The following is an 11,049-nucleotide window of genomic DNA, read 5'->3' as shown; positions in this document are numbered from 1 at the left end:
CACAAACAGCTATTGCCTTGTTGGTGCCAAAAGCCCGAGTACAGCGTGCCTGCTGAGCAAACACAAACACAACAATTTGCTTGCTTGCGGGAGTAGTTACCAGCCTTGGCCGGCCATCTCTTGGACTTCATTGTTTGATTATTTTCTTTTCTATTTTGTCATCTTTCTTTTTTTTTGCTTTGTTTTCGTCTGATTTATTTTCTCCTTCTCTTCTTTTCTCTCGCTTGGAACGCGCATCTCGTCTTTTACATTCTCTGCTTCGTGTGGCCCTCGTTCGTTTTTTTTTTCTGTCTTGAGTTTGTCGTTGTTGGTGTGCTCGCTTTTTTTACGCCTTGTGCTTCCTTGTCTTCTTCCCGCTCTACATCGGCCTTCCGGAAGGCCGCATACGAAACAACATCAACAAAAAGTTCCAGCCGGGCGAAAAGGAACCCTCGGCCCAACCTCCGCCGCGACGGCTTGCCTGCGCCTGTGATTCTCCGCCTTTTTCTGGCGTCTACTAGTGTGCTGCTTCTCCCGGCGCACCGCTTCCCACAAGCTCGCAAGCCAGTCAGTGCATGCGAGGCACGCGCTTCGTTTAAATCTGCCCACCATGCCGATCATTGACGGCATCAAGATGGCCTGGTAAGGTTTCCCCGAGAGTAACCCTGTTTGCCTGTGAATTCCCCTCCCTCCATCTCCTGGTCCCCCTCCTCGACCCGCCTGCCTACCCCGTGACTAACCGGCTGGCTGTCTCGGCTCTGTTGTCTCTGCAGTGTGCCTTGTATTCGCGGCCATCGCTCAACCAAGTGTAACCATGCAAGCGAGCGAGTCATGGTCCCTGTGCGGAAACCCGGCCGGCCCCTCAGCATATGTCCGCACCCGTCGTCCAAGCCCTGTGCATGTGGTGTGACCGCCGCTATCCCGAAGAAGCCCAACTGCCCGTGCAGCCCCTCGGACTCCAAAGCCCAACCGTCCGCCAACAAAAGCGCCGCCGCCGCAGTGCCGGTTCCAGCGCCGACGCCAGCCCCCGGATCCGGACCTGCTGCTCATAACAACCTCGCACATTTGTCCACATCGCAGCTCCCAACTCAGTTGCGCCCCGCCAACGGAGCCTCTCCTCCTGTAAAGCCCATCTCAGCGCCGGGCTCCGGGCGCATACAAAAGGCCCAGCCGCCAAAGAGCACCCGCAAGCACAGCTTCGATCCATCCATCTTGCAGCGCATCGACGTCAGTAACGCCAACATCGTGTCTCCGCCCCTGGCCTTCGACTCGTCGCCTCAGACCCAGACTCACATGATGCAGCCCCAGCTGCCGTCACAGATGCAACCTCCGTCCCACCTCCAATCGCCCCTCTCCTATAGCCCGAATCCTATGTTGTCGGGCCCCACCCCGCAAATCACAGTTCCCATGATGATGCCCGTATATTTGCCAACCATGTCCAGCAATATAATGGGTCAGGTGCCCGGTCACGTCGCCGGAAGTCCCTCGGCTAGTCCAACGACCTTCATTCCGTCATCGCATGTTAGCGCACAGCACACTGTCAAGCTAGAGCCAGGTCTTGGTTCGCACGAACAAGCTGTATCTTCAGCATCACCGTCGCCCTCGGAGCCAACAGCCCCCAAGAAGAGTTGTTGTAGCGGCGGTGGCGCAGCCAAAAAGGCTTCTACCCCAGTAGCAAACGGAAAACCTGCTGTGGTAACGATCCCGGCATCCATGCCGCCCAATGCAACACCGCCAACTACGGCAGATGCTGCTTCGGCGATGCACATGAATGCCTTTTACTCGCCATTTTCATACCCGCCACAAATGGGCTCGCTCATGCAGCCGCTGAACCCCGATCAGTGGCGCGCCTTTATGGATTCGTACATAGCGTCACAGGCCCACGGCACTCCTGGCAGCGGTCAGCCCGAGACACCAACCCAATCGCAGCAGCAGACCCGGACTCAACCGCAGACACAACCACCTATATTGGGCTCAACCTTTGGGGGGATGCCAGTTCAACAACACCATCTTCCACAACCGCAGCACCAGCAGCCGGCTCAGCCGCTTTACCACGTCCCACCACCGCCACCCGATACTCAGCCGTGCACGTGCGGTGACACGTGCCAGTGTCTTGGGTGTTGGTGGCACCCGTACAATCAGACCACCACCGACCAGGTCATGTCTGCATACAACGCCATGTGGGGTGACTCCATGTTTGACAGTGATGCTGTGCCGACGCCGACATCTGCAATCAAGAGCCCAGTGGTTTCCGCAGGCGGAACTACGGGCGCAGGCGGCAATGGTGGCAGCTGTTGCGCCGGCGATTCTGCTACTGCTACAGGTGCAGGTGGCACGCATTCGACACAGTCGCACTCCCCGGTATCGGCAGGTGGTAGTGCCGTTGAAGAGCAGAATCTGTCGGCTGATACGTTTCTCTTCGTGCACTATCCGATCCACGGCACGTGTCTGGGCGAGTCGGTCACATGCCCGTGTGGTGACGACTGCGAGTGTCTGGGATGTGTGGTGCACGGGAATTAGGCGTTGCGCTGGATGTTGAACAGTGGCAAGTGTGACAGCTGTGTTTTGGATAGGGCGAGAACGGAAAGGTTGTTCGTTGGTTTATTTTATGTTGGTCTCTTTTTGTTTTGTTTATATATGTATGATACCCTCGGTGTACAACGGATGCATAGTGGAAGATTGATTCCTGCAGCAGGTAAATGAATACGATGGCTTGGAAACAGCCATTGTGACGGCTGTAACCCATCGCTTGCTCTCTGATTATTTTTCTCGTCTTTGACATGTTTGTGTTCATGCCTTCTTTTTTCATTCTTTTTCCTCTTGTGTTTCTACGGCCACGCCCGACCCGCATCTGCATGCCTTGCTCTACTCACTGTCCATCAGCCGTCCACGCCGTCTCAGGCCACATCACCAGCCACCCCGTCACAGTCTTTTGCACCTCGACATCGCCCGGGTCATTAGCGAAGAGCGGCTTATCCAGCTTCTGCTCGAGGATTTGCTCGACAACGAACCCGTCGGCGCGGCACAGGTCGAAAAAGGCCAGGTCCTTGTGGCGCAGCCACGGCCGGTAAGACGTAAAAACGACATACGTCCGGGCATCGCGTGTCTTCCTGAGCGCCTCGCGGATCGTCTTGACCATCATCGCATGCTCAGAGTGCCGGAAGAGCAGGTCCGCCAGCACGAGTACGTCGAACCGCTCGTGCGGGCCGGGGAGCGGGAGCGCCGTCGTCGCGGGTGTGTCTGATGTCGCGCCTGTCGCCGCCGCCGTTTCTGCCGTTGTAATTGTCGTCGTCGTCTCTGCGTCTTTCTCTACGTCCATGCCCGCAGCCGCTGCCATGATCGGCCCCACATCCGCACCCCACACGAAGCCGCGCGCAGCCACCGCGCGCGCAATGCGCCCGCTGCCGCGGCCGGCCATGGCGTCGCACTCGTCAATGTTCTTTTGCATGTTCTTGACAAGGTCGACGTCGGGGAAGTCGGTGACGACGACGCGCCGCGCGCCAAGCACGCCGGCCACGAGGCTCGGCAGGCCGGCGCCCGCGCCGAGTTCGAAGACGGTCTTATCACGCACCAGAGCCGGGTCTTTCTCAAAGAGCTTGGAAACTATGCGACTGCCGTTCCATAAGTGGTGCGCTTCAAGCGGCGAGTGGCCAACAAGATGCAGATTGATTGTTTCGCCGGAGTCGAGATCATAGGTTTCCATGGTGGGCGGCGGTGTCGGGGGATAGTAGTCTTCGGGGTCTTGGAAGAGACCAACGACGTCTTCCGTGTCAGACATGGTCAATAAGTTGGACTTGGGGAGATGGCTGAAATAAGGAGCGTAAGAACGTCTAGTTCACAGTATCGAAGAATGGATTCGAGGGCTTAGAGGCGAGAGTCGGGGATGGTCGTTGGTTTCAAATGTTCGAGCAAAACGGGAAGTCTTGGAGGGGCAGCATCACATTCTCAAATTTCTGCAGGGCTTGGATGTGGGGGTTTGTCTATCGATAAGACTACCAGAGGTAGACCAAGACGTCGATAACCCTAACATACAAGCTATCATGGCTTTTGAACCCTAGAACCCGCCGGCACCGCCGCGATTGCGCGCAAACTCCTGCAACATGCGGACCGTTGCATCTTCCTTTTCACGATACTCGCGGACTCTTTCTTCGCGCTCAGCCTCACGGGCGCGCCAGATTTCCTCGCGGCGCTTTTCACGCTCCGTCTTCTTGCGCTGCACATTGTCCTTGATGCGCTTCATCTCGGCCAGACTATCGCCGCCACCAATCAGGTCATTGTCGTCGTGTTCCGGCGCGCCGCCGCCGGGCGACACGGCGCGCAGCTTCTCACGGACTTCGGCCTTTTTCTCAAGCTTGCGCTCGCGCGAGCCCGGGTCGGCGCAGGGCAAGAGTTCTTCCAGGCGTTGCTTTTGGAGCACGCGATCCTGTTTGCGCTCATGTCGCAGATTGTCGATGGAGTCCTGGCGGTCCTCAAGCCGGGTTTGGTCGCGCATGGCAAGGTCGGAGATACTAGGCACGGCGGCTCCGTGAGGCGTTGAGATCGTGCGGTGGATAGGGGGTGGTGCAGGCCCAATGTCGTCAGAGTCGGAGTCGGACGCATAAGGAATATATGTCTTTTCTAGAACTGAGGGCACATTGACTCCTTCATCGTCATGGCTTTCAGCCCGGCCTTTCAGTTCAACCCCACCGGCTTTCTCTAGCTCCGTGTCCTTTTCAAAAAACCATGGATCTTCGCCATATAGCTCCTTGGACCGCTCAAACATGGAGGGATCATACCAACCCTCGGCAAGTTCTCCTTTGTTCCACTTTCCCAAAAAGCTTTTCCAGCGCCCCTTGGCCTCGCGCTCATCCATGACCGACAAGTCCTTTTGCTTTTGGAGGTCCAGGTAGTAGGCCAAAAGCGGAAGAAAGGCCTTGAACTCGCGTTTGTGGATAGGGCGTGCTGAGAAGGGCAGCTCTATGACTCGTGATGTAGCAGCGCTCGAATCCGACTGTTGTCTGTGATGTTTTCTCTCGTTATGGCGGCCATCGTCGCGGATTCTTTCTCTTGAGCGGTCGTCTCGAGTTCTATGGCTTCGGTGGCTAGAGCGGTGCTTGTCATCATGACGCGGGGAGCGGGATCTTGTGCGACTGCGATGTCCACGGCGCGGAGAGCGTGGAACCCTCGAGTCGCCTTGTCTGTTAGAGCCCATCGTAATGTAGACGTGGCGGGTTAGTATTCGGTAATTCTTGAAATAGAGCGCAAAGGATATGGTATGAGGCTGAGAGTTGCTAAGGCTTCTTGGATGCGACGCCCAAAGAATTGCTCGTCAAAACGGGACCTCGCAAGATGGACCACAAGTGGGTCTCTTTGAGGACCGTGTGGTGTATAATTTGCACTGTTAACCGCACTGTGACAGCTTGCGATTTCTCGTTGAGTCTCTTACGCGATTAATCATGTAAGGCAACGCTTTCCACAGCGACACAAAGACAGTCAGCACGATCCTGCGCCTACTGTCTGCTCATAGAGATTACGCTAGCTACTACAGATAGCTCAGACACGAGTCGGCCGTCATCACCGGCGCCAAGTGCGAGGCCTGTGTCAAACTATCGCTGTAGGGGTCGCTACAAAGAAGCCAAGTTATCCAGTTAGCGTACAGCACAAGGGCCATGAGAGTCGAGCGTGCATGATGGAGGATAGAAGCCCACAGTGTAAGCAAGTTCAAGGAATGTTCGTTTTTTTGGCGCAGTGGTAGTTTACAGACTTCGAGAGTAGAGAAGACCCCGGGGCACATGCTACCCGAGTGGTCCGCCACAACCGCCACGCAACAACTTAAAAAATCCAGTCGACGAGCTTTCTTTTGACTACATTAGTTGATTAGAGTTCTCTCCAAAAGTGGGATGCTATGTTCAGCTGGCCTTTTTTCTGTTTGCTCCTACTTTATCACGAGTTTTCTATAAATTGATAAGACAAAAGGATCCAGAACATGCCTTCTGTCAAAGGGCAATAGTAAATCCCCCGATTAAATGCTGACTGCGGCTGTTGTGCTCATGTTACATAATAAACAAGTCTTTGTATTGATTAACTAACTAACTAGTTACCACGAACAAGAGCCACAGAGGCAAGGTCAACTGGAGATTATGGGATGATGAGATGGGTCATTTCGCCCTACTTATTTCTAATACGGAGGAAAAACTAACATATCCTGATTTCAATAACTTCATCAACAACAGTGCCATGTGTCAGGAAACACCGACCTTGGGAATCCTACCACATTACCTCCCTAGCCCACCCGATGGATAAAGTGATGGGATCAAAGACAACATAGGAACTCATGAAGGCGTTATCTCCTATAACATTGAGGCCGAGATCATCGGAAGGCTGTAGGGAACCAAAGCAAAGTTTCCTGTCTTCATCAAGTGCACTGTATTGAATGTTGTGGCCATGGATAACGATTGTTACATCGTCAACCTTGAACGTAAAGTCAGGGAATATGGTGAAGCACGGAAAGACAAAACCTCCGTATGTATGGCTGTATCGAGCGCCGGGAATCTTTTTGTAGTATGTGGCGGTGTATGACATGGGAAGCAGCGTCATAGGACTTGCGGTATCGGCAATAGCATACTCAATGCCGCTTGGAGCAGGAATATTGTCGCTGATGAGACCTCCGATGGTGAAGTTCCATAAGCCAGCTGTGTTATCCACAGGACTGTATCCGATTTTACCGGAGTATGCTTTGCTATCAATATAGCCAAATTTAATAGATCCTCCTCTTCCATTAGAGAAATCGAGAGAAAAGACTTTGTTAACCAGGATGTCAATAACATTGTCGATAAAGTTGGGTTGTGGTTCAGGCTTGACCGGGCTGCGGGATTTGAAGCCCACGCCCATGACACCAACAATATCTTGTTCGTCGCCGAAAGTAGAACTAGATTCCACGACTTGGATAGCCTGGCTTTGGCTAACCACAGTGGTTGAGCCGGGGTTTAATACTAGAGTGTCGGTGTATACGGGCCCAGATAGAGACTTTCCAAAGCCAAAGTCAACTTCCCAAGAGTATCCCTCCATTTTTGAAGATGTTGAAGACTCGTCGGGATTATAACCTTTTTCTTTCTCTGAATGTGAAGCTTTATCGGACAGGACCCATATGCCTGAAGACCCAGTGTCAAATATCAAGCTGAATTTCTTTTCATCCGAGCCAATGAATACAGGTATCAGGTATCTATTGTATTGACTAGCTTGGTAGGAATGAAGAGACATGGGTGTCTTGTATTGATTCAAAGCAAGTTAAAGGTATTCAGGCAACGCAACGCCATATTTGTAATAAATGCTAGCAAGAGCCATGGGACCATAGGGCTTGGGTGTGGTCAAGTAAAATGGGTATATGGTCTTAGGAAGTTCGAATAGAATAGAATGGGCCAAGGGCAGATGAGAGGCCGCCCAGATTATGGCTGTGACCAAAGTAAGGGATGTCCTCATTGCAAAGTAAAATATAATGAGAAATGTAGTGGAAGAGAAATAAATGCGGCCACGGAAAATCTGTAGCCATGAGGATGCGGCACACATACAAGACTGACCTGCGGGCACGGTAGAACGCCCGGTATTAATACTCAAGTCACGACATGCTCGTATTGCTTGGTGAAGATCAACAAAGAGTAGCATGAATTCCGTCATTAACTATCATGTAAGTGCTCATGAAAATGGTAGGTATGCGGATAAACCAAATGTAAGCGCTTGTAAGCGCATCACTTTATTTACATGTGCACAGTGTCGTATGTGGTCCGTGATCCGCAAGTTGAATACTTGGAGTGCAGAATGATGACAACCGAATCCATGAAAACCCGAAAAGTGCACGTTTACGATGATCAAGTTGATTTGACAACTCGGCTCATCGTTGTCAGACGTAAAGGGAAAAAACGCTCAGGTATAGTGGCATACTATTTTTCTTTTTGTTCGATCGATCGGTCCGACGACGCCGACAGACTGTGTTGAGGGAAGACTGATTTAGTTCCACTACATTATAACTGTTCTTATTGTCTGCTAGACACATCTAAAGCTCATACACACATGTTAACACAATGTTTAATTCAGCCAGTAACTACATACTCAGCATCTTGGCCTTTTGACCCTCGGTCAAAGCCCAGGCTTTCGTGGAGTCTCTAGTTTAAGCGCAGAGGTTCCTGAGCGACTGCGTGGACTCCTTTCTAGAAAGCTTACGTTGGAGTAATAGCAAAGGAACTCAACACCAAGGGAAAAGACAGCAGACATTTGGAGAGATCTACGATGTGGTCACGAGCTGGACGTTCAAATATGAAGGTACCAGGGCTGTCAGGTGTGACGAGACCTGACACCGCATCACATGACTTTTGCTCAACCCAGAGCGAGCCTAGAATCCCCGGGTGGGCTTGCAGTGCGTGAGCTTGGCCTGCCGACAACCGATGAACCCTAAAGCGACGGCACCGCTTTTGACCCCACCTCACCTCCATTTCGTTGTATGTATCCTCGTATCTGCCACCCGAACTTCACCCGATAAGCTAACTTCACCCAGTTAGCAGAACCACGTCACGCCGTGCTTTGTGCATCCTCTGCTTCTCCCTCTCTGAATTAAATGCTTGCTATACCACGAGCGCCCTGGGTCTGTGTAGCAACGCCGTATTCCATTTCCCGGCTGCTTATACTTGCACATTCTGCCCCATCCTTGCGCCTGCCTCTTTGTGCGCCGAACTCCCGCCGCAGGCTTCACACCAACACCTCAAGCGCACCGTCAATGAAAATCCCCGCTATCGCTGCCAGAACCACCAAAGCTAGAATGGACAACTACGAGGCTGTTTTGCAGGGAAAATACCCCGCCAAGGCCCATGTCAAGCGGGTTGCTGAGTACATTTCGTCGAAGCGCGGAGGCGATAGTAAGGCTATCCTCTATATTGAGGGTCGCCAGACAAAGTTGTTGGAAGACAATGATGAGCCTGAGCCATTTCGGTAGGTATGCCTTGTTAAGCCCCCTAGAGTGAAATATATGTCACAACCTGTTGTTTCTGTCAAGGCGCGCGTGATATCTACAAGCTTCCCACCCTGCTAACCAACTTCTGTCCATGGGCTACCAGGCAGCGCCGTGCTTTCTTCTACGTGACCGGTTGCAAGCTGGCCGACTGCTTTTACATATACAATGCTGCCACCAACCACGCGACCCTCTTTATCCCGCCTATTGATCCCGATAGCGTCATCTGGAGCGGTCTGCCCATGACCATCGAAGAAGCCATTGAGAAATACGATGTTGACGCCGTGCGCTACTCGACTGACTTGGACACTGTGCTGGCCGAATATGCCGAGTCTTGCTCAACACTCCACATCATCCCACACACAGTATCGACGCTTGCCATCAAGTCCGCCACGGCGTCACACGGATTCATTGTCAACGATGAGATCCTACACGAAGCGGTGGATAACTGCCGCGTTATCAAGGACGAGTATGAGATTGCCCTGATAAAGAAGGCAAACGTCATCTCTACCGCCGGCCACCATGAAATTATGAAGCGTGCCAAGGAGGTCGCGAATGAGCAGCAACTAGAGGCCGTATTCTTGGAACGCTCAGTGGCCCATGGTGCCAAGGAACAGGCTTACCATTCGATTGTGGCTGCTGGCCGCGCTGCAGCTACCCTACACTACGTTAAAAACGACCAGCCCACCAAGGGGAAGTTGAATGTACTCCTGGACGCGGGCTGCGAGTGGGACTGCTACGCTTCAGATATTGTGAGTGCTTCAAGGAAATTAGGAAACATATGCATGTGCTAACCCCGAATAGACGCGCACTTTCCCCATCTCTGGCCACTTTACCGCCGAGTCCCGGGCCATCTACGACATTGTGCTACGCATGCAACTTGAATGCATTGCTATGCTCAAAGAGGGCGTCATGTGGGACGATGTCCACCTGCACGCGCACAAGGTCGCCATCGACGGGCTTCATGATCTGGGCATTCTCCGCGGCGACAAGGCAGCCATTTTGGAGGCACGCACGTCGGCGGCCTTTTTCCCTCATGGCCTAGGCCACTACCTGGGCATGGACACACATGATACCGGTGGCAACCCCAACTATGCCGACAGTGACACCATGTTCCGTTACTTGCGTGTGCGTGGGAAGCTCCCAGCTGGCTCGGTGGTGACAGTCGAGCCAGGCGTGTACTTTTGCAACTTCATCATTGAGCCGTATCTCAAGAGTGACAAGCACCGCGAGTTCATTGACGAGAAGGTGTTGGAAAAGTACTGGGACGTGGGTGGCGTGCGTATCGAGGACAATCTGGTGATTACCAAGGACGGCTCGCTTAATCTGACTGACACGGTCAAGCAAGTGGATGAGGTGCTGGCTCTGGTCAACGGCGCGTAGCCACCCGGCGCTAAGGGGATATGATGTATGCAGGCAAAGATGAATGCATGGTGACAGAGATGATTAACTAATACAACGTTGTTTGATGCACATGTAGTCGACTAGTTCCTTGCTTATAACTCGCAAAGCCATATGCAAGGAGTGAAACAGGGAGTGGCAGTAGCAGCAAGGGAGCTTGGAAGGCAGCGAAAAGGGAAATGAAGGAGAACCGAAGGAAACGCAAGGGATATTGGCGACGAAATTTGGCTTACTCGGTGAAGCCAATAAAAAAAAAAAAAAAAACCAGTTTCCCCAGATAAACCCTAAGCCCCACAAAAAGTTGACCATCCCCACCAACATTCGTTAGACCGAGAAACGTGGCCAGACACAAAGTCGACCATCACAACCAGCGTGGCATGGGAAAACCCGAGTCGTTGAGCGGGTGAAAAACCATACCAGATGAGCCTCCGGAGGCTAGGAGTATGTCCTTCCGCTTTTCGAAGTGGCCGCCGCACCGAACCATGGCTGAGGCCCGATGCAGTCCCCGAGTGCCACAGCAGGACAAAGGAAAGACAAAAGAAACAGAAAAGAAGGTGATGGACTGTCTGAACCTTCAAAGGGACCGTCCCGAGTTGTGAAGATGGATCCACGAGTTGTTGGGTGTGGCGGCGATGAAGGGCCGGCGATCGTGAGGAGGGTGTCGTGAAAAGGGGGCGAGTCGACGGCGAGGA

General features: G+C 52.8%; 5 protein-coding genes across 5 annotated transcripts; 2 read left to right on the top strand and 3 right to left on the bottom strand.

Annotated features, from left to right (window-relative positions):
• Positions 1-589: 589 nt before the first annotated feature.
• Positions 590-2,499, top strand: BROUX77_003204 (uncharacterized protein; the record flags this gene model as incomplete). The annotated part of the gene is made up of 2 exons (XM_073747830.1): positions 590-621; positions 753-2,499. The coding sequence occupies 2 exons, from the start codon at positions 590-592 to the stop codon at positions 2,497-2,499; spliced, it is 1,779 nt and encodes a 592-aa protein (XP_073605629.1).
• Positions 2,500-2,848: 349 nt separating this feature from the next.
• BROUX77_003203 (uncharacterized protein) lies at positions 2,849-3,757 on the bottom strand (the record flags this gene model as incomplete). Its single annotated transcript, XM_073747829.1, has 1 exon — positions 2,849-3,757. The coding sequence occupies one exon, from the start codon at positions 3,755-3,757 to the stop codon at positions 2,849-2,851; it is 909 nt and encodes a 302-aa protein (XP_073605628.1).
• Positions 3,758-4,033: 276 nt separating this feature from the next.
• On the bottom strand, positions 4,034-5,170 carry BROUX77_003202 (uncharacterized protein; the record flags this gene model as incomplete). The annotated part of the gene is made up of 1 exon (XM_073747828.1): positions 4,034-5,170. One exon carries the CDS (start codon positions 5,168-5,170, stop codon positions 4,034-4,036), a length of 1,137 nt encoding a protein of 378 aa, XP_073605627.1.
• Positions 5,171-6,225: 1,055 nt separating this feature from the next.
• On the bottom strand, positions 6,226-7,218 carry BROUX77_003201 (uncharacterized protein; the record flags this gene model as incomplete). The annotated part of the gene is made up of 1 exon (XM_073747827.1): positions 6,226-7,218. The coding sequence occupies one exon, from the start codon at positions 7,216-7,218 to the stop codon at positions 6,226-6,228; it is 993 nt and encodes a 330-aa protein (XP_073605626.1).
• Positions 7,219-8,725: 1,507 nt separating this feature from the next.
• On the top strand, positions 8,726-10,339 carry BROUX77_003200 (uncharacterized protein; the record flags this gene model as incomplete). Its single annotated transcript, XM_073747826.1, has 3 exons — positions 8,726-8,937; positions 9,063-9,708; positions 9,761-10,339. 3 exons carry the CDS (start codon positions 8,726-8,728, stop codon positions 10,337-10,339), a joined length of 1,437 nt encoding a protein of 478 aa, XP_073605625.1.
• Between the last annotated feature and the right edge of the window lie 710 nt (positions 10,340-11,049).

Source organism: Berkeleyomyces rouxiae (genome assembly GCF_048999995.1).
Source record: "Berkeleyomyces rouxiae strain 22BRR77 chromosome Unknown BrBRR77_ptg000003l, whole genome shotgun sequence".
NCBI lineage: Eukaryota > Fungi > Ascomycota > Sordariomycetes > Microascales > Ceratocystidaceae > Berkeleyomyces > Berkeleyomyces rouxiae.
Note: the sequence above shows the minus strand (reverse complement) of the source record. Positions and strands in the feature narration are given on the sequence as shown.